The sequence below is a fragment of the Delphinapterus leucas genome, chromosome 18, assembly GCF_059928025.1.
Source record: "Delphinapterus leucas isolate spDelLeu-1000000601 "Yukka" chromosome 18, BTC_Dleu_Yukka2, whole genome shotgun sequence".
NCBI lineage: Eukaryota > Metazoa > Chordata > Mammalia > Artiodactyla > Monodontidae > Delphinapterus > Delphinapterus leucas.
Window position 1 is genome coordinate 63,251,358 of NC_143146.1, and position 25,798 is coordinate 63,277,155.

Below are 25,798 nucleotides of genomic sequence, written 5' to 3' on the forward strand. Positions count from 1 at the left end.
GAGAGTCTGATAAATATGCCCTGGCTTGCTTTAACCTGGTTGTCTGTTCACTCTTCCTGACTCTGTGTTACCAAGAACTCCCCTTCCCAGCTCGGGCTCCTTGCAGCCTGATGTGATGTGCAAAAACTAGAGGTGGACCTTGTTTCTAAAACTTTAGTTGATATTATGATGGTTGAGATAGCATGGGAACGCGCTGGTCACTGCCTTAGGCTAACTCAACAAAAAGCAGTGTCACAGAGATGGTCCAGATGAGGTCTCCTGCACTATAATCATAGCTCACGTTTATTGAATGTTTCCCATGCACTAGGCACTGTTCCATGTGCTTATATATATTCACTCATTTAATCTTATAAATTTGTTTATTTTTGGCTGCACACGGTATTTGTTTTTCTCTTTTTGGCTGCGTTTGGTCTTCGTTGCTGCACTCGGGCTTTCTTTAGTTGTGGCGAGCGGGAGCCATTCTTCGTTGCAGCACTCGGGCTTTCTTTAGTTGTGGCGAGCGGGGGCCACTCTTCGTTGCAGTGCATGGGCTTCTCATTGCGGTGGCTTCTCTTGTTGCGGAGCACGGGCTCTAGACACGCGGGCTTCAGTAGTTGTGACTTGCAGGCTCTAGAGCGCAGGCTCGGTAGTTGTGGTGCACGGGCTTAGTTGCTCCGCGGCATGTGGGATCTTCCCGGACCAGGGCTCGAACCCGTGTCTCCTGCATTGGCAGGCGAATTCTTAACCACTGCGCCACCAGGGAAGCCCCACTCATTTAATCTTAACAAAACTATTATCATCCCTCTTTTATGGATGAGAGTTCTGAGGCTCAAAGTCTTAAATAACTTGCTCAGGGTCATATACCTAATAAAGGTAGAGCTGTCACTTGAGCCTAGAATCTGATTCCAGAGCCTTTGCACTTCTGATACCGTATATCAACTTCCCATTTCTTCATCATAAACCATCCTTATCCCATAGTCACCAACAAAGGCCAGAGGGCCTGCTTCTCATGGTGCAATGCTGGTAGATGTTGGTGTGTATTAGTTAGGAGGAGCTGAATGGTGTCTATCACTTGGCACATAGAAAACCCTATTTAAGTATTTCCATGTTTGTTTGGACAGGATGAACAGCCCATCCAATTCAGTCTTAAAAGTTAAATAAGCCTTTCTAACCATTCTTTTTACCAGTGCCCACCATTATTTAAATCTAACACGATGTTTTAAAGAACCTGAGCCACCCATTTTACATGTTGTCTAAGTCCATTCTGGCCGCCATAACAGAATACCATAGACTGGGTGGCTTATAAACAACAGAAATACATTTCTCACAGGTCTGGAGTCTGGGAAGTCCAAGATCAAAGCACTGGCAGATTCAGTGTCTGGTGAGAACCCACTTCCTGGTTTCTAGATGGCTGTCTTCTTGCTATAACCTCACACAGCAGAGTGGGTGAGGGAGCTCTCTGGGGTCTCTTTCATAAGGGCACTAATCCCATTCATGAGGTCTCTGCCCCTGTGACCTAATCACCTCCAAATATTGAATATGAATATGATTGGGGGGGGACACAAACACATGTTAAATAGGGGAAATCATATATTTGTCATCTTTCTCTTTTCTGCCCCCCTAATCCTTAAATAGTCAAGCAAGACCATCTCCTTGAGATGAGCATTCCCTGACTTAACAGGTATGAGTAGTGGAATAGGTGAAGACCAGCACAGAGACAACACTGGTCAGCCAAGAAAAGAGACGTCATGTGCCTGTTTCATGTCCTAAGAACAGGCAAAGGACAGTCATTCATGTACTTCCTCCTTCGTTCAATCATTTGCTTATTGAATGCCTACTGTAAGGCAGGCAGAATTCTAGATCCTGGGGATCCTGTGGGAAAAAGCCAAAGCCCTGGCCCTCCTAGAACTTATATTCTGTTGGGACAGTAGGCCATGCTCTGAAGAGAAATACCGTAAGGAGGAAAGTGGTAAGAGTGGTCAAGGGAGGTCTCTGAGGAGGTGGCATTTGTGAGGGAACAAGCCAGTGATAATCTAGGGGAAGAAAGTCACAGGCAGAGGCAACAAAATGCAGAGACCCAGAAGTAAGAATGAACCTGGCCTGTTCTAGGAACTCTGGGAAGCCCAGCTGACTGGAGCAGAGCTAGTAAGGTGGGGGAGGAGAGAGAGGGAAGCCCCTATAGTGGCAGAAGCCAGATCACCAAGGGCCTGGAGAGAACTGTGGGTTTTACTCTGCATGGGATGGGAAACCACAGGAGTGATTGAAGCAAGGGGTGTCGTCATCTGCTTTGTGTTCTTCAGTGATCACTTTGGTGGAGAACAGACAACAGGGACAGGAGGGGAAGCAGGAAACGTTGTATGAAGCTAGTAGTATAATTTCAGAATTTAAAGAAGGTGCTGAGAGTCCCATCCATCCTTCACCCCTATTCCCCACATGTTAACATCTTTGAAAATTACAGTACACATATCAAAAATAAGGAAATTTTGAAACAACGCTGTTCTTTAATCCGCAGACGTTAGTCACATTTCTCCGGTTATCACACTAATATCCTTTTTCTGGTTCAGAATCCAACCCACGACTACACCCCACGTTTGGCGATAACGTCTCCTTAGTTCCCTTAACCTGGAACAGTTCTTCAGTTTTTCTGTGCTTTCATGACCTGGACATTCTTTTTTTAAAGATTTTTTTTTGATGTGGACCATTTTTAAAGTCTTTATTGAATATGTTACAATATTGCTTCTGTTTTATGTTTTGGATTTTTGGCCCCGGGGGCATGTGGGATCTTAGCTCCCTGACCAGGGATCGAACCCTTGCCCCCTGCATTGGAAGGAGAAGTCTCAACCACTGGACCGCCTGGGAAGTCCCAACCTTGACATTTTTGAGTGCTAGCCTGACTGTCCTTCCCCCGTAGAAAGTCTCTCCATTTGAGTTTGTCTGATGCTTCCTTATGGTTAAATTTTTATACGAATAAAACAAAAGTGACGATATGCCTTCTCAGTGCATCATATCAGAAGGCACGTGATACTGATTTGTCCTCTTACTGGTGATGCTAACTTTGATCGCTTGGTTAAGATGGTGTCTGCCAGGTTTCTCCATTGTAATCACCCTTGGTAATACATCAGTATGTTGTGAGGAGATACCTTGAAACGTTGAAACTATGTAAATATTCCGTTTCTTATCATATATCTGACAAACTAACTAGAGTACTGTATTTGTATACAAATCTTTTTACATTTGGCCTTAGTACCATTTTTCATAGTTAATTTTGTCAATTCTTCCCCTAACCCCCTTCAGTGAGGTTGTACCACTTATTTGTAATATGGCTAGGTTCACTTGTTTCTGTTCATATTCCATTTTGGGTTTTCCTTCCCCTCCCCCTCAGCAATACACACACACACACACACACACACGCACTCACGTGCGCGCACACACACACACACACTCCTAGTTTTTATTTTTTACTTGTTTTCGAGTATGTGAAATAGTAACATGATTCCAAAACTCAAAACCAAACCAAAAAAACACAATAAAAAGTGTCTCTCCTTCATCGCTTCTCCATTCCTATTCCCCAGCCTCTCCCACACACCTGCTGTAGTTAACAAATCTCAGTAATTTCTCATCTACCCTTTTTTCTTAGATGAGAGGTAGCATAATGTAGATATTCTTTTGCACTTTGCCTTTTTCCCTTTACAGTATATCCTGGAAATCATGTCATAGCCATCCAGCAGGTCTTCTCCATTCTTTTTCATAGCTGCATAGTACTCTGTGAATGTACCATAGTTTTATTTGCCCACTCTCTTATATGAGCATTTAAACATTGTTCCCAATGTTTTGCTATTTCAAACCATGCTGAGATGAATAGAGTGTGTATTTTGGTGTATTTGATGGGAGCAGGGACAGTATCTTCAAGATAAATTCCTGGAAGTGAGAGGGCTGGATTGAGAGCTCAGCGCATACGTAGTTTTGTTGGATATGGCCTTCCCCATGTTACTGGTTTGCATTCTCATCGACAATGTATGAGAGTGCTTTTTTCCCCCAGAGCCTTTACAACAAAATGTGTGTCATACTTTTTAATTTTCTAGGCAAGAATTTTAATTGTGGCTCATACAAGGATAGTAGCAGTGGAGATGGTGAGAAGTGCTTAGATTCTAGATGCATTTTGAGGGAAAAACCAATTCAGAGTTTATAAGTGGGTTGCTTTGGAGGCTAATGAAACAGTTTTCCAACCAGGGTTCTCTCTAATTCTGTTTAAGTATTAGGCATCAATATTAACAGTCTAAACTAATAACTTCTTTTCACTTGTCTGACATTTTTGAAGCTTTGGGTGATCTCACCTTCCTCTTGGACCAGCCTTATTGTAATATTCTAGTAATTCTATGGCATTGTAGTAGGTAATGGTACTGCTCTAACAAATATCTTTCAACATTTCAGTGGCTTAATGCAAAGGCTTTTTCCTCATGCATGTAACAATCCAGTGCAAATGTTCCTGTTCTTTTCCATGTGGTGATTCAGGGTCCCAGTCTCCTTCTAGAATTTCTCTGTGTCCTGGCGTCTTGGAGTCCTCCAGGAGGAAGTGTAAAGAGAAAGTGGAAAAGGAACGTCTTAACTGCCTCGGCCTGGGAGGGATGCAAATGACTTCCGCGTACTTTCTGGGTTCCCTTGCTGAGAACTGGTCACATGCCCCCTAGTTGCAAGAAGGGCCAGTTAATGTGGCCCCTGTAGGAAGCAACTTTCCAGGGAGCACTGTATATACAAGAAGAGGGAACATGAATTTCAGTAAAGAATTAGCTGACTCTGCCACAGATATTTAACAAAGTGAGTCATTCTAGTACTGTGTGGGAATAAACATTTTGCACGATGGAATGCATATCCTGAAGCATTACATTCTCAGATACTGAAGGAAGGTTAAGGGTCGGGGGATGGGTACATGAAGTTTAATAACAGGGAGAGAAGATGAGTTATACAGAAAGAGAAAATATTTAGCTTTGAAAGGCTAAGTAAGCATAACAGAGGAGTTCCAAATAACGAGATTTGTGGATGAAAAAGTGATTTTTGTGTCTTCATTCATCTGCTCTTTCGTTCATTCAACAGGTACCACCAGAGCCTGTTTGCTGCTGGCCCTGTGCTTGTTTTGGGGTGGGAGTAGGGGAGGGAAGAGGAGATGGGAGCTGCAGGGGGTGGTCAGCACAGGTGCACTGGGGGAAGTTGTGTGTATTCTTACAGGGACAGGAATATATACAAGCAGAATGTCGTGCAGGTAGAGGGAGAAGCTATTAAGCATAATCCAGGATAGTGGGGTTTTTTTTTCCTTTGGACCTTGAAAAAATATCTTCTGAGACATTATATAAGAGAAACTTTCCTAAAAGCTTTTAAAGTGCAGTACTTCATTAGAACAAATTGATGATCTAAAGAAGAAAAATGTCAGATTCCAACAAATAAGAAGCAACTTGTATGTTCTTTTCAGAATATAATATTTTTCAATACAAATGAGTAAAAATTTCTCATATTCTTAAGTATTCATAAGCTTTGTGCTCATCTTATACATAAAAAGTTACTATTGTTCTCAGTACACAAGAAGTTTGATTTATGATGGGACTGCCAGGGAAGAAAATCTGTCATAGTATTTTATAGCCAAACCACTGGAGTGATGCGAATAACCATCTGTACTGCACACCACAGTTTACAGAGTGGTCCCAGGTAATTGGTCCCGTCATGCTCGCTGTAACCCTGTGAGGTAGGGGGTGGTTAGGCTGATATTATCCCCAGTGGTATCGTCGTATTACCATCATCCCCAGTTTACAGTTGAAGAAACTGACACTTGAGGATGTAAGTAATTTTCCCAGAATCTATAAATTTAAATTCCCAGAGAGAGAAAATAAATTTTAAATTCTGATATTCTTGTCTATCAACACTTGTATTCAAGAATAAAATAAATCTAACTGAGCTTTTTTAAAGCCCCGTTTACTGCTCACCTGCTGTCGGGATGTGGGGTAGACGGGGCTTAAAAACTATGGTCAATATTTCCAAACAGTGCGGTATTTTCTGTTCTTAGAACTATGTCTATTTTTTGAAGGTCAATTAATTGCCTTTTTCATTCCCCTTTGGTCTTTACAGTAATTGATTTTATGGTACATTAAATTTTGGGGGAAAGTGCATAAAGGGTGGGACTTTTATTCTTGGAGCCCATTTTTTTCTCTTTGGGGACTTATTTGTTCTTTCAACAGAAGTTTGTTGTGTGCCAGGAATTGCGCTAGCTCCGAACTCCTCTGCTCTCACAAGTTATTGGTGAATAATGTTGTCACTTTGTGACTAATGACCAGCTGTGTCTGTTCTCTCAGGTGGGGTGACTGCTCTCTGTTGGGACCCCGTCCAGCGGGTGTTGTTCTCGGGGAGCTCCGACCACTCTGTCATCATGTGGGACATCGGTGGGAGAAAAGGAACAGCCATCGAGCTCCAAGGACATAGGTAAGGCTGCTTGTGCTTTTATTTTTTTATTTATCATTTATTTTTAAAATTTATCTATTTATTTATGTATTTATGCGGTACGCGGGCCTTCACTGTTGTGGCCTCTCCCGTTGCGGAGCACAGGCTCCGGACGCGCAGGCTCAGCGGCCATGGCTCACGGGCCCAGCCGCTCCGCGGCATGTGGGATCTTCCTGGACCGAGGCACGAACCCGTGTCCCCTGCATCGGCAGGCAGACTCTCAACCACTGCGCCACCAGGGAAGCCCCAAATTTATTTATTTTTTATTTTTGGCTGCACTGTGGGGCGTGTGGGATCTTAGTTCCCCCACCAGGGATCGAACCCACGCCTTTGGCAGTGAAAGCACCGAGTCCTAACCACTGGACCACCAGGGAATTCCCTGCTAGTGCTTTTATGAAGAACTCTGGGAAGAGATTCCCGGCTGAAAGCTGGAACAAAGGCATGCGGGCCAGTCTTTGTGGCAGGAGCTTAGCCTGGGGATAATGTGACAGGAACGCAAATAATGGCCACTTTGATTTATATCTGTACATAAGTATGTTTATTTATTTATACCCCATTTTAACCCACAGAGGATTTGAGAGTGCTTACAAAAACCACAAAATAAAATAGTGGCAGCAAAGAAATAAAAGGTAAAAAAGAGAACCAGGGAAGACTATAAGAGTAAAAATTTGAGAGTGAGAGAAAAAAGAGCTTCAGAATATAAGCTATGAAGGCCTACAGAATTTCTATAATTGAGTTCAAATGTGGTTTCAAGGTTCCTGGCAGCTTAAGGAAAAGGCATCCTCACCCAGTACATGTTGTTCTTCCCCAGATGTTTACCGAGTACTCGCCTGATTAGTATCAGGCTCTTCTTCCTTAAGGAGTGGATTTCAGGAGACTGAGAGGAAGAGCAGAGAAAGCTTTGTGCTTCCTTGGAGCAGTTCTCAAACTTTGTTGTCCGCAAAGAATCACTGAGAAATCTGTTAAGTAGATTCCTGGGCCCTGTCCTCTGAGATTCTCTCCACTGGTCTGGAGCTGCGGGCATCTGTGTCGTAACAAGCCTCCCAAGTAGCTCTGCCAGTGACCCTTGGACAACACTCTGATTTGTCCCACGTGTGCTGCCCGAGGTCCCCGGAGGCAAAGCCTGATCGTGTTGCCAAAAAGAATTTTCAGTCTGCTTTAGAACTCTGAAGCTAATCTGAATTGTCTTTAACTTTTAAAGTTTTCAACCTGATCTTAACTATGACTCTAATATATCAACTCCCATGAACTGACTGGTTTTAAGTGGCATTAGCTCCGCCTGTAGGTCTGCCTGGAAACACGAGTTTCAAAAACTTCTCCTAAGAAGTTAAATTTACAGTTTGGAATTATTAGATATGAGCTAATTCAATTTTACAGGGCCCATGCACAAATACTTATATTTTGTGTTAGAGTTTAATTTTAGAGACGTAACTACTAAGTCCTTCATTCCCACATGAGAGAACAGATCAGTTGTCCGGGGCTATACTTGGCTTGTGGGACCACTCAGACCTCAGTATCAGCTCATGAAAGAAATCACTCCCTTATATTTCTCTCCATGACAAGGGGACACATATCGAGATCACGTAGAAGGAGTTGACATCATCCATGTAAGTGAAGAAAAAGAAAAACAAAATACAGCCCTGTTTCCTAATACTTGGTTACCAGCTACTCTACTAAGAAATTCCTGCTACTCGGGCTCCCTCCGAGAAATCAAATACAGGCTTTGAATGAAGATCAGCAGTATTTCTTGGACTCATTCAGGTTAGCTCATAACTAGTTTTATTTCTACACAGTGGTTCACAAAGACTGCAAGCGGGGCGAGTGTCAGTACTCACCTCCAGCGTCACTGGGTGCTGTGTGTCCTTAGGCAAAACACTGTTCTGGGAGACTTGCATCTACAGTTGGATAAGAAAGGAAAAGCTATAAAGTGGAGACAGAGTCTCTCAGTTCCAGAAAAATGAAGCCTAAACTAATAGGTCTTCCAGTTTCTGAGACATACAGGCTTGGCCCTTTAGAAGATGAAACGAACCATACTTGGAGTCCATCCTGATAGGATCGCACCCTGGAGCCTGGTGCGGCGGACAGGCTGGTGAGATCAGGAGCTACCGGTCAGAACTGCCTTGAACAGGAAGAACAGCAGAAGGCCTTGCCTGGTGCTTTATTTATTGATAATTCAAGCTTAGTAATAAGGTGGAGTCTATGAGGTGCTCCTTGACACCAGGTCTTAGTCTGAGAGGGGTTGCCCTTGGTGTCACAGAACTAGGAGAAGTAAACTTCCTCAGCATCGTTGGTGTCACGCTGTGAGAGTGGGTTTGAGTGCCCGAGGTGGGGATAGGGAAGCATTGGAGCTGCTGACAGATGGAGGAAGACGGGGTTCACAAAGAAGGTGCAGGAAAGAAGGTCAAGGGCATCAGGCAGGATAAGGCCCACGTTCACAGCAGCCATTCCTCTGCCCTGAAAATTGGCCACTGGATTGGTGTTTGGTGATTCCTGTATTTTTCGTTTTTTGTTTTTTTCCAAATTATCAGCAATCTTTTCTTTCTTTTTTTTTAAATTTTTATTGGAGTATAGTTGCTTTACGATGTTGTGCCAGTTTCTACTGTACAGCAAAATGAATCAGCTATACGTATACATATATCCCTTCTTTTTTGGATTTCCTTCCCATTTAAGTCACCGCAGAGCATTGAGTAGAGTCCTGTGTGCTACACAGTAGGTTCTCATTAGTTGTCTATTTTATACATAGTATCAGTAGTGTATGTATGTCAATCCCAATCTCCCAATTCACCCCATCCTTGATTCTTGTTTGAGTAGCGCCTAATACTTTGTCAAAGAGCTTTCAAAACACACAGACACCTCAGTTTAATCTTACAATAACCCTATGAAAGAGAGAGGTCAGATATCATTTTTTCGGTGAGAATATTGGGCTTCCATCCTCAAAGACTCCAGCTGGTAGCTTAGGTCTCCCAGACCTCAGTTCAGTCCAGCAGAGAAAGCTTCTCAGAACCTTCTTTGTATCCAGCGCTGTGCTAGGCTCTGGGGAAACAAAAATGAACATTGAATAACATGGTCCCCACCATGCCCCATGGTGTTTTCTTTCTTTTCTACTTTAGAGGCCAAAGACTTTCTGTTTGGGGCCTCAGGCTGCCCCTTGCTCTCCTACAATTCCTCATTGTCCCACCTTCCCCCAGGATGACTGTTGGTGGCCAGAGTTCCAAATCAGGGGCCCAATCGTTGAGCTTGGGCACCGGGAAGAGCAGACTGGACCAGAGATTCCCCACCCCTCAGGGTGGGGAGACTGCCTTCCCCTCTTCTGGAAACGTCCAGCCATAGTGTGGAGGGACAGCTCCCTGTGGCTTCTGTCCCAGGTTCTGAGCTTTCACACCATCCTTCATTGGCAGAAATACAACATTAATGTAGCTAGTTTGATTTGATGTGTAAAAATCCCATCAAAGCAGAGAGAGCTTTAGCACAAGTAAGTGATTGATGACAGCAAAAATGTTTCCAAGTCCAAGGAAAAAAAGCTGAGAAAGTATACTTCTATAGTACAATAGTATCTGCATTTGAAGCATTTTGGTATTTTTATTCCCTGCAGCAAGTAGAACATGATTACGTGCCAGCTCTGGGGAAAGAAAGGCAAAGAAAAGGTTCCAATTTCAGGGGCCAGTTATGTTTTTCAAGAATCAGTTACCAGTTAGATGGATATTATTGAAGCATAAACCTAGACATTTATTGTCCCGTGCCCAACTTGTCAAATCTAATCATGGGACGTGGACCTTTTAGATTCTTTTTTATTCTGATAGGTATAGGATAATACCTATCATTTCATGACCGACTTTTCTTTCATGGCCATATTTTTTCTTTCTAATAGTGTTTTCTTAGGACTCTAAGACTTTCTGGCAATTTAATTTAATGGTAACTTGATTTAAAGCACAGGTAAAGGTCTGCGTGGTCCCTTGTGATGGATCCCTCCACCAAGACTGGGATCCGCAGGCTGCATGAGGCTCAGTCACAGCCGTGACCCTGGGCCCACGTGGCCTGTGTCTTTGCCTCCTCTTTCCACAGCCCCAGCTCTGGGTTTCTCTCTTCCTCTTCTTACCATGGGTAAGACTTTTGTTATAAGCATCTTCGAATTCTTTTGGTAAAGAAATAGGCTATTCATAAATAAATAAACATTGGGAGAATTTATGCTTTTCTCTTATATCAAAGTTATGAAAGGAAGTAAAATTCTTGCACTCAGGTTCTCCTGGGTTTGGGGGAGAGGGACCAAGGATAAATATGTATGAAAGCTTTCTCTCCTTCCGAATCTGAGATTAGGAGCGTTTCTCATTGTCACACTAGAGAATCATTAGGGGTGATGGGAAGAGATGTCTTTTCTATTTTTAACTATTTAGCTAACTAAAGACATAATAGGTCAAAGTATTAGCAGCTAAAGTTCTTTACAGAGGGTAGCATCTCATCAAAGAGCGAGGGGTTGTATAGTGTGGTGACTAATACTAGCCTTTGAGTCAGGCCAGGCTGTATACGAGGCCGCCCTTCTGCTGAGGGCTCTGTAGGCTTGGGCAAGACACCTCATCTCTGATCTTCAGTTTCCTCATCTCTAAAATAAGGACAATATTGGAAAGAAAAGCTCTCAAAGGTTGTCAAAAATCAGAAATAATACAATGCACGTAAAATAATCAGAACAAGAATAAGGGGTAATTAGTGGCAATTGTTAACATTATTCTTGTTAATAAAAATGATAATAATTCAAAAATCGAGCTTTCAGATAAGATTACTGTTTCTCCCTGATTGTAGCATTTCCAATGGAAATATTGCCACATACACCTACTCCCTCTATACCTAATATATTCAGCAGATGTTCATTGAGCTCCGTCTACAGACCAGACTTTGTATTGGGCTCTTAGGACCCAAAGGTGACTAAGAAAACAGTCCCTGCCTCTATGGGGCTGTGCTAGACGTATGAAAAGGTGGTAAAGGTGGGTCAGTTTGCCATTTTACTGGAAAGTAGGTGGCCTCAGTGGGGGAGATTCCCTCTTGATCTGGATCTTAGTAGATGAAGAGATTCTCATCGTTCTGCTCAGGATTACCCAAACAGAACTGCATGAACTAAATACAGTGTTCTCAGGAAACTGCACGTGGACAGAGGGCCAGTGGCTGATCTGAACCTCCACTCTAGCCAGTGAACAGCAAGATGTTGCTGACGCACAAACCAATGTTCCCGGAAAGGAGACCCCAAGTTCAGGTTCAGCCTTGGCTGTTGTCCAAGAATGCCTGGGGAGACGATCCTTCTAGGGTCCCTTTGGTGTGGGATAACCCTAAGTATCAGTTATCCTGGAGACCTCTCATGTGTGGATCGGTCACGGACCTTCTCTTGTCCTAGGAGGTCTGGAAAACTTAGGAATGTGGGAGTTAGAATATAAGAGAGAGAGATCTCTAGGAGTTACGAATATAAGAGACAGATCTCTAGAAGCAGATGCCTAACTGGTTAGATTTCACCAAGTGGGCTGGGAATTTTCATACTTTGGAAAGTTTCGTTTCTTTGCTCTACATTTAAGTCCCCCCTACTTTGGGGATGGAACAGGGCCTAAGTTGACATTGGGGTAGATGTTAGCCTGTGTCTGAAAATCTGTTTCTATAAAGAGGATAAAGGCTTCTCTACCCTTTTTCCTTAAGAAGCGTCAGACACAGGACCAGCTTCATGGGCGTGTGACCTTTGCAATCACACGAGGCCTCACGCTTAGAAGGGTCCCATGCTTGGTTTAATGCTCTACTGTCACCATCTTGTAATTCTTTATTTTTTTGACAAGGGGCCCTTTGTTTTCATTTTGCGTTGCGTCCTCCGTGTTACGTAGCTTGGCCCGATCAGAAATACTGCCTCTAGGGCTGGTGAGAAAGGAAGTGCGGCCATCCCACTAAGAATAGTCTTTGTAGGTGGTGGAGCCTGTTGGTTGTGCAAAGTGGGGTCTTTATACACTCATAAGAGATTTGCAGTGCAGTTCATGGAATGCTCATCTATGAAATAACCAGTTTTGAGATGCTTTCTAGTATAAATGCTACAGTGATGCCAGATCAAACATGAATGCAAGAAGAAGGTATCTTTTACTTTTTAAAACCGTTGATCTGTGAACCTGGGGATGTTCCCTCATCTCGTTTTTAACTGCAAGGTGGTTGTATTTTGAATCCTTAAATCAAGAAGCCCCTGAGCAGCTTTATTGCAAAGCTTGGGATACAGCATTCATCACTGTGTCCTCCTGTGTTGGAATATTAACAGGACTGGAGTCCCATAAATTATGTATCTGTTGCTGAATGTTGCTGCCAGCTATGAGTGGCAAAGCACTTCCTTCTGTAGCTTATTTCGTTTTGCAAGATCCTTGACGTGTATCAAGGTGTCTTAACAAATGAAATGTAGTTCAAATCACAGGGCGGTTATGAATCTGTTCAAATAGATAGATTTTCCTTCTTGCCCCGGAATATCACAATGGTGTCAGTCCATATTCTAAAATGTATGAAGTAACAACCAGGAGAGATAGAAAACAGTTGACTTTGTTTTTTAATGAATACATGTCAAAGATTTTATATTAGTCATTAATTAATAAAGGAGCCGGTAAGATGTTACAACCAGTTCAGAGGAAAATCCAGAGTAGAGACATGCAGAGGCAATGGAGAATGCTGCAATGAATTTGTATTTTCACAGTTGACTTCTTCCATGTGAGGAAAAGGATGTGGAAATTAGTTGCATCTTCACTGGATAAAATTCATTTGCAGTAGTATCAGTTTTCTATAACTTACAGAGTTATAAAATAGCATAAAGATACTGAAGGTACAGACCCCCACAGAGTCAGAAAACCCAGAAGGGTGTGCTAGACCATACCTGATATTCCATTGAAAAGATACCCAGTAATTTCTTTTTGCCCATTTCAAAGTTTTTTGACCTACCTGCGAGTTCTTCCCCCTCCTCTCCTGTAATCAGAATAATCTCAAAGATTATTCTTGATCACAAAAAAAAAGGCTGGTCTCATAAAGTTTGGCCTAATTATGTACATTGGTGCAATAAGAGTGTAAATTAACCTGTAGGCCATCTTGGTTTGCTTTGCAAATATGGAGCCATACAGTATTAAACAACTGTTAAGCCCACAAAATTTACAAAAGTTTTTATAAGGAATCTTGGATTGAGCTTTTCAGAACCTCTGTTATCTGCTATCCCAAGGCTAGGAAACTGAGCCCAAGAAAATCTCCACCATTTTTCACCTATAGTACTTATAACCTTGGTTGAATTCCTCGAGGTTTTCAACATTTGCTAGCTTCCTGGCCTGGTAGCTTTCTTACCACCTGTAAGGCCAGGACCCTGCAAACCAGGTACCAGGCCAGTTTTCCTTTTGGGAGGGGGATGGTTATAGGCATTGACTCCCTTAATTCTTAAAGGGGCTAGTCATATCTGATTCAATGAGCACTACCCTCTAATATGATACTCTAGGTAAGGCCTTGTCTGCCCAATGATATACTATGGATAGATTCTAATTAAACCTGTGAAGTAACTATATTGCCATGAAAATCAAGGGGACTCAGTAACAGATTTTGAATTCTGGGGGATCTCTGGGAATTGGATATCATTCTTAAATGTTTGGATTTAGCTTATCAAAGCAGAATTTACTAAATTGTAAGTTAGAGATAGCATAAAAAGTAAGAGAAAAGGCAGCCTCATATATCCAAAAAATAGAACATTAAAGCAACGTCAACAGTATTCCAGACAAGTAACCACAGTAAAATTTCCCTCCTCAGTTCATTCAGTCCTGTGTCATTAATTCTTGTTCTGCTGGGTTTTGGTTCAGCAGTCTGCATTCGTGAAGCCATCTGCATGCAGACTAAAAAGAGTCCAGAAATCCAAGGAGATCCTGACTCAATCCACTAGCACAGTTTACAGATTATCTAAGCAATGTCAGTTCAGTACCCTTTGCCTAAGAGTCTATTTGTTTAAATACCAGTATTTTAAAATACTTGCTATATAGAGTCCTTTCCCAGGAAACTCTGAGATTGACCTTTCTGGCCTGTAGCTTATAGTGGAGGCTTCAGGCAAGAATCAGAATAATACAAAGTTACCTGTAGATATTAGAGACTTAATGGTTAATTTTTGCTGTTATAAATAATATCAGAATTGAGAAGAGTAAGACTCTCTATTGAGATACCCTATATAACTATTCCCTAAGAGATTTGATCAGTATTTTGCCTGCAGGTAAAAACAGACAATGAGAGCACTGATAAATCTCCAGGGGCTTCCCATGCAATATACAATTTCAGAAATATATTAATAATATTTTACCCATACTGACTTAACCTAGGGAAAACTAAGCATCTCCTCTGATCCGACGGCTCTTCCTGTAACACAGTAAACAAATGCAATTAGTAACACAGCAATTATGTATAGCATCTCTGTCTTTATAAGGCAAAGGGAACAAATCTTTATGATTTTTCTAGGACCCCTCTAGAAAATCTTAAAGATAGTTTTAGATAATCTAAAGATCGTTTTTAGTATTTAAAAATATGCTAAAAAAATTTTTTCTCCCAAAATACAGGGTTCAGTGTGGGAAAGCAAAACCATTTTCAGAGGATACTTGATATCTTTAGATACTTGATTAAGATAGGAGCACAGGTGCCTAAGAAACAATACTTGGTTATCTATATAATCGAAGTAACAAGAAAACATTGGAAAATAAATGTAGAAAGGAACACAGTCTTAAAGAATTTAGGTCTTTTCACAAATGAGGGCCCTTGTTCCTTTTTCTTTTCTTAAATAATCAAGAACTTTTCAAGTCAACATAAAGCTCTGAAAATAATTTTCGTGAGACACAGAATCTCTGCTAGCTAGGCAGATTCCATAGGAGGTAAAGAATATCCTTTTGCAGTGTAGTCCAAGGCATTACTCAGTAAACTAAGGAGGCAAGCCATCAAAACCGAGGGAACTATGCCAAAATTTTAATGTATTTTATAGCTTTTTTTTAAAGACTCGAGTATTATAAACCAAAGCAAGTAAGATTCATTTTCCATGTTTTGTCTTTTATTTTTCTCTTTTATATTCTGAAACAAATTTATATTTTACTTTGGAATTGCCTTTTTCATTCATTTATGCTCTCTCGAAAGTATATGATGGAGTTTTCCAGAGGCTACCTGAGTGACATTATAACAAATGCAGAAAGAGATGAGTATTTGGTTCTTGCCTATTAAGCCAGACATTAGAAAGACTTGCACAAATATTAAACAATGCCATTTTGTCTTCAAAATATTTTGTTTTGGGAAATATAGTTATTTTCCCCAAAATATATGTTATTTACGTTAAGATGCAATGGATTCATCATTGCTATTTTCAGATGAATCAATAGTTTAAAAATTTCTCAGATTTGATTTGACTTCACTGCCGAGGGCCCGGGTTCGGTCCGTGGTCGGGGAACTAAGATCCCACGGGCCATGTGGTGCAGAAAAGAAAAAAGAAAAAAAACCAATACTTTTTTTTTTTTTCTTCCCCCAGAACACAGACACAATCGTATTTCCTTTTCATTACTGCACCTGGCATAGTCTCAACCACCCATTTTAATTATAATAATTAACCAAAGTAACTAACTTATATTTCATAGAGAAGATTGGGAGGAGGGAGGATGTGGATAATTGAGAACTTTCCATCACATGCAGGCATTTTAGCACAGCTAGACTAGCACAGCTCATGAATCACGTGACATCAATTTCTACTGTGACATACATCACTTTTGCATCCCCTGAAAGTGGCAAAAAGGAACACGTTCATTTGACATGACTCACCTCAGTTACAGCCTCTCTACAGCACACAAAAATAGGCCAACATATATAATCATATATGCTTATTATGCTTTGTAATCGAAGTTTCAGTTACTTAGAAATTATCTAGGTAGGTATCCAATGACTATCAATTAGCTCAACTTACTATTAGTCCATTGTAAGTTACCTAAAGATCTTGGGAATGATCTTTAAGTTGATATGCTATAAAACATAATTGCTGTATATATAAAAAGTTTATCAGAATAATTAATTGAACACAAACTTATTTTTTAAAATCTTAAACATTATATAGGCATAATATTAGCTTATCTGACTAGTTGTCCTACATAAATTTAGGAGAAATCAACCCAAATAAAACAAAATGTACCTCTGCATTATATTTAACACTGATTAATCCAGAAAAAGACATACCTGTGTTTTAAAACTCATCACGCTAGTCTTATTTGCCAAAGAGTTACCCTAATTTTGTGAACTTGGATTCTTAAAATATCACTGAGTTGGGGTGTATTTTCTGTGGAATAATTTTTAAGTCTAGTAAATTTAAAGTTTTAGAGGTTCAGTTTCCTTATTTTCTGTGAAGTTTAGGAATATTTAATTTATATAAGCGCTTGCTTATCTTTATAAGCAAGTGCTTATAATATAAAAGATGCCATAATCTAATTTATTGGTACCCTCTGGAAACAGGAAAGCATTCCATACACAAGACGTATAGGCCCTTCTGAACTGCAGACACGGACGCACAGAGCTTAATGGCTTCAGTCCTACAACTGCAGCCGCAAGTGAAAAGTAAACACAAAAGCACACAAAAAATCGCCAGTTGAGATTTCACAGAGTTATTCTCCTTCCCAGTGGCCACAGAATTCTTAATGAATTTGAGCTCAAAATGGAAAAATATTCAAACAAAAACAACCGAGAAACCAGATTCCTTGTTCTCTTTTTGCCACGGGAACATAGGTCTCTATCATCTTTTGTTGGTGATCAAATTGTCAGACCCTGAAGCTGAATTCCCCACCAAGGGGGAATAACTTGTCAGCCATGTATGAACTAGAAAGAAAAATAAAACACAAAATCAGTAAAGAGGGCATGAAAACTAGAGAGACAGAGCATCAGTGAAACTCAAGTCTGTTGCTGTGTTGGATTCACCCTGGGAGCCGTCTTAGGCAGCACAGGTTACCTGGCTCCGTCAGGTACGCCCAGCGGACACTTCGTTGGATGACCTTACAAATATAACATGAACAGATGGCACAGACTTTACTTAATTGATCATTTAAGGAACCAGTACAACAGCTTTTTTCCTTAAGTGTTGGTAACTGACAAAGACTACCTCTTCTTGGGGCCTTAGCATCTTACACGAGCATTTTTAAAATTTGAGCTATAGTTGATTTACAATGTTGTGTTGGTTTCAGGTGGACAGCAAAGTGATCCAGTTATATATATACCTATTCTTTTTCAGATTCTTTTCCATTATAGGTTATTACCAGATGTTGAATATAGTTCCCTGTGCTATACAGTACGTCCTTGTTGTTTATTTTATATATAGTGGTGTGTATCTGTTAATCCCATACCCCTAATTTACCTCTCCCCCACTTTCCCCTTTGGACATAAATCATAGCAATATTTTCTTAGATCAGTCTCCCAAAGCAAAAGAAATAAAAGCAAAAGTAAACAAGTAGACCTAATTAAACGTATAAGCTTTTGCACAGCAAAGGACACCATAAACAGAACGGAAGGACAACCTATGGAATGGGAGAAAATATTTGCAAATGATGCAGTCGACAAGGGCTTAATTTCCAAAATATACAGACACCTCATACATCTCAATATCAAAAAAACAAACAACTCAATCAAAAAATGGCAGAAAGGGACTTTCCTGGTGGCACAGTGGTTAAGAATCTGCCTGCCAGGACAGGGGACACAGGTTCAAGCCCTGGTCCGGGGAGATCCCACATGCCGCGGAGCTACTAAGCCCGTGCACCACAACTACTGAGCCCGCATGCCACAACTACTGAAGCCCGCGTGCCTAGAGCCCATGCTCCACAACGAGAAGCCACTGCAATGAGAAGCCTGCGCACTGTAACGAAGAGTAGCCCCCGCCCGCTGCAAGTAGAGAAAGTCCGCACGCAGCAACAAAGACCAAGCGTACACAAAAATAAATAAATTTAAAAAAAATATGGCAGAAGACCTAAATAGACATGCCTCCAGAGAAGACATACAGATGGCCAACAGGCACATCAAAAGATGTTCAAGGGCTTCCCTGGTGGCGCAGTGGTTGAGAGTCCGCCTGCTGATGCAGGGGACATGGGTTCATGCCCCGGTCCGGGAAGATCCCACATGCCGCGGAGCGGCTGGTCCCGTGAGCCATGGCCACTGGGCCTGCGCGTCTGCAGCCTGTGCTCTGCAATGGGAGAGGCCACAACAGTGAGAGGCCTGCATACCGCAAAAAAATGTTCAACCTAGCTAATTATTAAACGAGCATTTTGACTTATTTTAAGTGTTGAAAATCTTGAGTACTCTCCCAATGTTAGCATGTTGACAATTGCATCTGCTTTCCAAGATCTGCTCTTGGGTGGGGCTCAGCGGTGAGTGTGCATGTGACCAACTGCTGGGCTTCCTTCCCTCAGGGCTCTCTCTGCTCTTGGGAACTGTCACTAACTCTTGCTTCTTTCGCAGTGACAGAGTCCAGGCCCTGTCCTATGCACAGCACACGCGGCAGCTCATCTCCTGTGGTGGTGACGGTGGGATTGTCGTCTGGAACATGGACGTGGAGAGGCAGGAGGTAGGTGTCACAGCAGCCTCGGGCCACCCCCCTCCTCAGCCACTGGGCTGGGCTCTGCAGCTCCTACCCTGCTGAAAAAAGCTTCAGCCTCCCCTCCTACTCACTTCTTCTTTCTTTTATGAGTAAACCATGAAATAAAACATGTTGTGTCAGAAAATTTAAAAATTCTGGTATGAAAGGAGCTTCCTTTTTCTTTTTTAACCCCCCATAAATTGGCACGTAACACTTAACGTAATGGAGGTTTCGTAAGAATTTCAACTGAGACTAAGCTGGTTAGACTTTAAATCTGTTGTCCCATTACAACAGCAGTTCAGGCGAGAAAGAGGAAGCAACTATTTTCAGGTGAGTAGCCGTCTGCTATGAAGTGCCTACGAAAACAGAAAGCGTAGTACTTTACGTTATTGGGGGAAGTGGTGGCTAGTGTGTGAGAAATGGTATTTGATGAAGGATCCTTAGTTTGGTATTAATAGAAATATTAGAAATAATCTTTTTGTGTTTGCGAGTCATATTCTAAGCAGTTCTCCAGTTATAAATATATACATTGTCATTTTTTAGGCATATATTTAAGTTTTATCATAACATTCTTTTTTCAGTGAATTTTCTTTTTCATCTTTGAGCATCTTAACAACGATTTGCTTACTGAATATCCTCTTTGACAGGTACTTTGAAGTTAACCATTTTCTCATTTCCCTAGAATTATGCTGGGTAAACTTTCCCTTTGACAGTGTGTATTCTTCTAATTTATTTCCTTGCAGGATGCAAGAATTAGAAAAGCAACACTTGAAAAATTAGACAAAAGCGATTTCCCAACTTCTTTCCATACCCTCACCCCAATCTCATTTCAAGGGAGTAGTTGCTATTACCCATAATGCAGTGCCTTTCAAATACCAGTAATTAAATGCTTAAGGAGATTGAAGCTTGATTTGCTCAAACCATAAATCCACAGGAGTTCTATTAGTAACTAATTAAAATGATCCTTGCCGTCAGGAAGTAGGGAATTGTGGACTGTTGCTTTTGAAAGTACCACTTGGCCCCGTGGGCGTAAAGGCAGAGATGTCGGCACAATGTGTGCTAGCCAGGCCCCCATGTGACTCGTTATTCTGCATGGTGGCCTGTTTTGGGTGACGGACAGTCACACCTGGTCTGTCCTGGCTTCTTCCCAGGCCTGACTGGCCAGACTTGGGGAGGGGAACCGCTGGGCTCTTTTCCCTCTGTGCACACAGCCTCCCTCCTTGATAGACAGAGGCCCAAAGGAGGATAACGATGCAGTGTTCCAGAGACGGAACCAGGTGGTTGGTGGGCAGTCCTCCGAGCCATCTTGCTTCAGTTATGCCTTTTGACATGAAAATATCTGGGCGCTCGGTACTTGGTGACTATCTTAAATCTTCTCGAGTGATTTAAAGCTCTAAATGAGCAGTGCTGGTTCCATCCACTTTTTGCACGTGTCCCGTTTTGTAAACATACATCCCCTGGGGTGTATCTATGGAGCTGCTACCTAGGTGTGGCAAGTGCCATGTGGGGCTCAGCTCAGGAGGCCTGAGGTGTAAGGAAACTGTCCCTGCCCTGAAGGGCAGGTGGCCTTTCTGGAAGAAAAGACATAGGGGAGAAAACTTCAGAGAACTATTCAATGGTATAAATCATTCAATCACAGTTGGTGTGAGTTAGAGCATCCGGACGGAGGATTGTCATCGTCGGCTTATGTTCTCAGCGAAGGGTCTGTGGCAGGAGAGAGTGTTAAGAGCTTGACGGGCCTGAGTGCACTCCGACCAGAACAAGAGGCACCAAGAGCAAAGAGCGGGCAAAGTGGTCGTGCGCAGAGGCAGAGGCAGAGAGGAGGGGACGGCAGCCGGGGGGTGGGCCGGCGGGGGGAGACCTCAGGTGGCAGAACACAGATCAGGTAGACATCCCATAGGTTGAACGTGTGTTTGTACAGTTAATGAAACGCAATTTCTCACAATTTTATTATTTTTTTAAGTATATATAATACAGGTTCTTTGTAGAAAAGTTAGACTGAGTACTTGTTAACAAAGAGAATGTCAATTATTCATGATACCACCACCCAGAAATACTGCCCTTCACATGTTGGCAAACATCCCTCCTTACATTTTTCTCTGCAGATACATGTCAGATTTTTTTTTTTGGACAAAAAAATGGAATCGTACTACACATGCTGATTGTTTTTCCCCCTTTTCAGAGCCCTACTGTCAGTTCCCTCCTCATAGACACCCACTTATGTATTTCATATGTGTCCTAAACCAGCACGCTTCCTTGTAAAACGTGTAGCAGGGTGTGTGTGTGTGTGTGTAAGTTGTTTGTAAATCTTCCTGATTTTCCTGCATCATAAGTGTACTGAAAAATCACAACATAGATAAGTCTTTTAGAGGTAAAATGTTGTCTTCAGCTAAAAAACTTTGGATTATTTTATTAAATCTGTCTTTAAACGAATTAGGGCAAGAAAATTACCAAGTAAGTGAAAGGCTTACTTCTTTTCTTCTGTTTTAATAAAATAAATAGACTAAGAATTAGAGCTCTTAAAGTGTCCCCTTTTAACTTTTTTTTTTTTTTTTTCTGAGAAAATATGTAGCTTTAGGTTCATTTCTGCTTAAAGGTAGGGGAATAGGCTAAGTCCCTGAGTCTGTTCTATAACAGGTCTTCCTCAGAAAAGGATTACATCAACAAAGTCCTTCCTGAGCCTTTACTGTGCTGCTGTCTGTTGTGAAGCCCGGAGAGGGGAGGCCATTGTTTACCATATTTCTCAAACTTGTTTGAGCTCAGGCCTCTTTTACAGTAAGTGTCCTGTCAGTCAAATTGGCGTGCCCTGGAATTCACTTTTGGGAAACCCTGGGGTTGGGTGTATTTTCGCCAATTCCTTGGGTTAGGTGATATATGGAAAGAGACCAGTCTCTCTGCCAGAGGATGAATTTACAGAGTAGAGCATGGAACTCTAGAAGCAAATGTAGTGTCCCCCTATGGAGAATCTATAAAGATTTTATAAAGAATAGCTTTAAGCTTAACACATCCTTTTTGACATAGTTTGACATAGTTTAGAGTACTCGCCATGGGATGGAGAATAGTGAACAAAGCTAGGATATTACATGACCCATGAGGCAAGAAGCAGAGCCTTACACCCTGCCAGGCCCTGCCAAGACAGAGGACCAGTAGCTTCCCTGAGAACCCGCCGCTGTGGTCAGGTTCTGTCCCTCCAATGCGGGTAGCTGCATGCATGTGTAATAGGCAGGTGTATGTAATTGTACACAATCAGAGCAAATATAATTGCATATGATCTGGAAGTATGAGATAACGTCCTAAATCCTCAACATAGCTGTCAGTGGTGTGGCCCCTGCATCCCCTCCAGCCTCAGCCCTTCATACCCTTCCCACCCCCCCTTACTCCCCCTTTTCCCTCCCCTGCTCCCCCCTTACACACACCCATGCGCTCCAGCCATCCTGCCCCTCTCTCAGCCCACTGTGCCTGGTCTCCTGCCATGCATCCCCAGGTCTCAGCTTGTTATCATTTGTCAGAGACAAAGTCCTGAACCCCAGCCTAGGTCATCCCACTCTCACAGCGCTCTGTGCTTCTCCTTCTCAGGCCTCTGATCCTTACACTGATTCAGATAATAACTATTATTAATAAGATTTTCATATTAAGTCTTCCCTGATAAATTACAAGCTCCATGATGGTAGAGATTCTTTCTCTTCACCACTACATCCCCAGGACCTGACGCATCATAGGCATTTAGGAAATATTTTCAAAATGATCGAGAAATCACACCTCTGTTTCTTAGAAACACATCTTGATTATGTAAGTTTCGGCAGTGACACTGGTTCCACTGTCTGGGCTGCTTCTCACTGTGACCTGTTGTGTGCTTTATTTGACAAGACCCCTGAGTGGTTGGACAGTGATTCCTGCCAAAAGTGCGATCAGCCTTTCTTCTGGAACTTCAAGCAGATGTGGGACAGCAAGAAAATTGGCCTGAGACAGGTGGGTGATACGGATGCTTCCTCAAAATGTAATCGTGTAGAAATAACTTTACCTTGTGATCTTGGAGGAAGTAGCGCCCCTGGGCGAGAGCTGCAGTGGGAGTAAATTATTGCCCTGGAGTCACTTTGTGACCGCACGCTAGTTTATTCCCTTTCTCTCCTGTAGCTCATTCCTGCTGCATTCGGTTTCCGTAGGCACTTGGTGCCAGTAGTTAAGGGATATGATTTTAGAATTCTAGTGGCATCTAGTGAGATGTACCTTAAAATTAGAGGGGCCGTGCTTAGCTTATATTGGTACCAAACCATGAAATTATGTAAGTGATGTTTATTTCTTCTTAATTTCATTTTCCTTCCTTCCATCTTAGTTTTAGTTATTTATATCTACTTATAATACAGCATTTTCAATCTGATTCCACGGTTGGGTTTGTTCTGCCCCAAGGAAGTCAAATGCCAGTCGCCTAGCTTGAGCACGGCCAAAGTGCAGACAGTAGATTGAGTCAGGTTTCGTCCCAGTTCTTCACCCAGCAGCGAAACCTCTGGAGGTGGCACTTCTGGACACCCAGCTTTAAGATAACCCGACCGCTGGGTGGGTCCTCTAGTTCATAACGGTGATAATTGGAAAGCACCGAGACTGGGGAAGGGGGGCGGGGTCTGGGGCCGTGGCACGATCACATGTGCTTCCCAAACAGTCCTCATCCTGAATAAACAGTCCAAAAAGAGGAGCACCTGGCGTGTTCCTTCAGTTTCCTGGAACATTCTGGTTTAGCATCCTCACCTGCATGCTATGGGTCACACCTGAGCCTACCCGGCCAGGCCGAGGTGCGCAGCCGCAGGGAGCATGTTTTCTCTCCCTCCAGCACCACTGCCGGAAGTGCGGGAAGGCCGTCTGCGGCAAGTGCAGCTCCAAGCGCTCCTCCATCCCTCTGATGGGCTTCGAGTTTGAAGTGAGGGTGTGTGACAGCTGCCACGAGGCCATCACAGATGAGGAGTAAGTCCCAGCAATCCGCAGAATTGTCGAGGTTAAGGAGGGAGCCGGGTCTAAGAGCTTCGCCCAGCGCCGCAGCCATGACTAATAGGGCCCTAGTCCTGCTGGTTTCTAATGCAGACCGTGGCTGGTGGGCAGAGCCCTCCTTTCCACCAAGAGATCATGTTCTCTTGTGGGCAGGAGGAGAGAGTGCACGCTGAGAAATCATCTCTGTGCTCTCGTCAGTCCCAGGGGTGTGTGCCGTGAAATGTTCTTGTAGCAAACTCTCTGTCTGCTCATTTTCTTGAGAATTGCCCAGCAGTGCAGGAGCCCTGGGTTTACTTTCTAGCCCAAGCCGGTATCATTATAGGACCAAATCAGCCCACAGGCTCCAGAGCTTTTGTTTTCCAGGAAGAGTTAAGCCACTTCTCCTAAGAGGCCAGTGCCGCCAGTTGCCCAGCTGCTGAGTCTTGCTGGTCGGTCTCTCCCAATAACCCAGGACCTGAGGTTACTGTGCCGCTGTGCTTTGTTGGGGGGTGGCAGGGAGGGTGGGATAGATCCATGTTGTCTTTTCATTTTTTTAATCTATGTTCCTTTTTTTTGTTTGTTTGGTTTTTTTGGCCACACCGCACGACATGCGGAATCTTAGTTCCTCCACCAGGGATTGAACCCGTGTCCCCTGTCATGGAAGCTCGGAGTCCTAACGCTAGACTGCCAGGGAATTCCTCCCATGTCGTCTTTTTCATGTCAGCTGTTGTAAAACAGATGTAAACAGAATGCTCTTCACCAAGTTTCCCTTTTAGTGAATTACAACAGGATCTCATAGGGAACTTATTGCCCAATTCTCCCACCTCCATCCACCCCCACACCTGTTTAGAGTAAAATCATTTTACGTACTAGATGGGTGTCTTAAAAGCTGCACGTAGGGCTTCCCTGGTGGCGCAGTGGTTGAGAGTCCGCCTGCCGCTGCAGGGGACACGGGTTTGTGCCCCGGTCCGGGAAGATCCCCCATGCTGCGGAGCGGCTGAGCCCGTGAGCCATGGCCGCTGAGCCTGCGCTTCCGGAGCCTGTGCTCCGCAACGGGAGAGGCCGCAGCAGTGAGAGGCCCGCGTACCGCAAAAAGAAAAAAAAAAAAAAAAAATGCATCAGAGGAGGTCAGCATTTAAAGGAAATTCTTGGCAAATTAATAAAACAAAGCATTCTCTTACAGATAACCCTAATGTTAATGTATGTGTTTTTTTCATTCTTATTTAGTCATAGCAAATGTTAAGTAAGATGCCCTTGCATAAGTAAGCATTTATGTTCATTGGTTATGTTCTGCTCATCGTATGTGGTGAAATTAATGAGTTCTCATTAAATTAGAGAGCTGCAAGAGACAGGATATTCTAGTTTAATTCTTCATTAAAGACACAGACCCAGAGAGTCTAAGTGACTACAAATTAAACCTAATTCTTTAGTTCTAAATATTTTAAAGTGATCAGTTTTAGGATACTGAAGATCTGTTCTCCAGATTGAGCAATTAACAGCCATCTTCAGGGAGCCCATTGCCGAGGAGCGGCGATGTGAAACATGATTAGAAAACTGCAGTCTCCTTCCACGTCCCTGTCCCCTTTCCCACATCACTGTTTCTTCTGCTTTCTTCTCCGTGGGAGCATGTGCATTGCCTCTAGAGTACCTAGGCAGTTGACCAGCCTTCTTACTAAAAAAACACACAGATTAAAAAACTAAAAAGCAAATAACAGTGTTTGTTAATATATTGTTTTACTTGTCAAAGCATCAGAATGCCACAGAAAAACCAGATCTGCAGTTATA

At 42.6% G+C, this 25,798-nt stretch overlaps 1 protein-coding gene across 2 annotated transcripts in view; it reads left to right on the plus strand.

The window, feature by feature from the left end:
- WDFY2 (WD repeat and FYVE domain containing 2) overlaps positions 1–25,798 on the plus strand; it is a 171,061-nt gene that overhangs the window by 142,986 nt on the left and 2,277 nt on the right. For both annotated transcript variants that reach the window (XM_022574765.2, XM_089899617.1), the window contains 4 exons: positions 6,318–6,444; positions 18,937–19,042; positions 22,922–23,023; positions 23,880–24,010. In XM_022574765.2, coding sequence (XP_022430473.1) covers positions 6,318–6,444; positions 18,937–19,042; positions 22,922–23,023; positions 23,880–24,010 — 466 coding nt within the window. The remainder of the gene's footprint in view (positions 1–6,317; positions 6,445–18,936; positions 19,043–22,921; positions 23,024–23,879; positions 24,011–25,798) is intronic.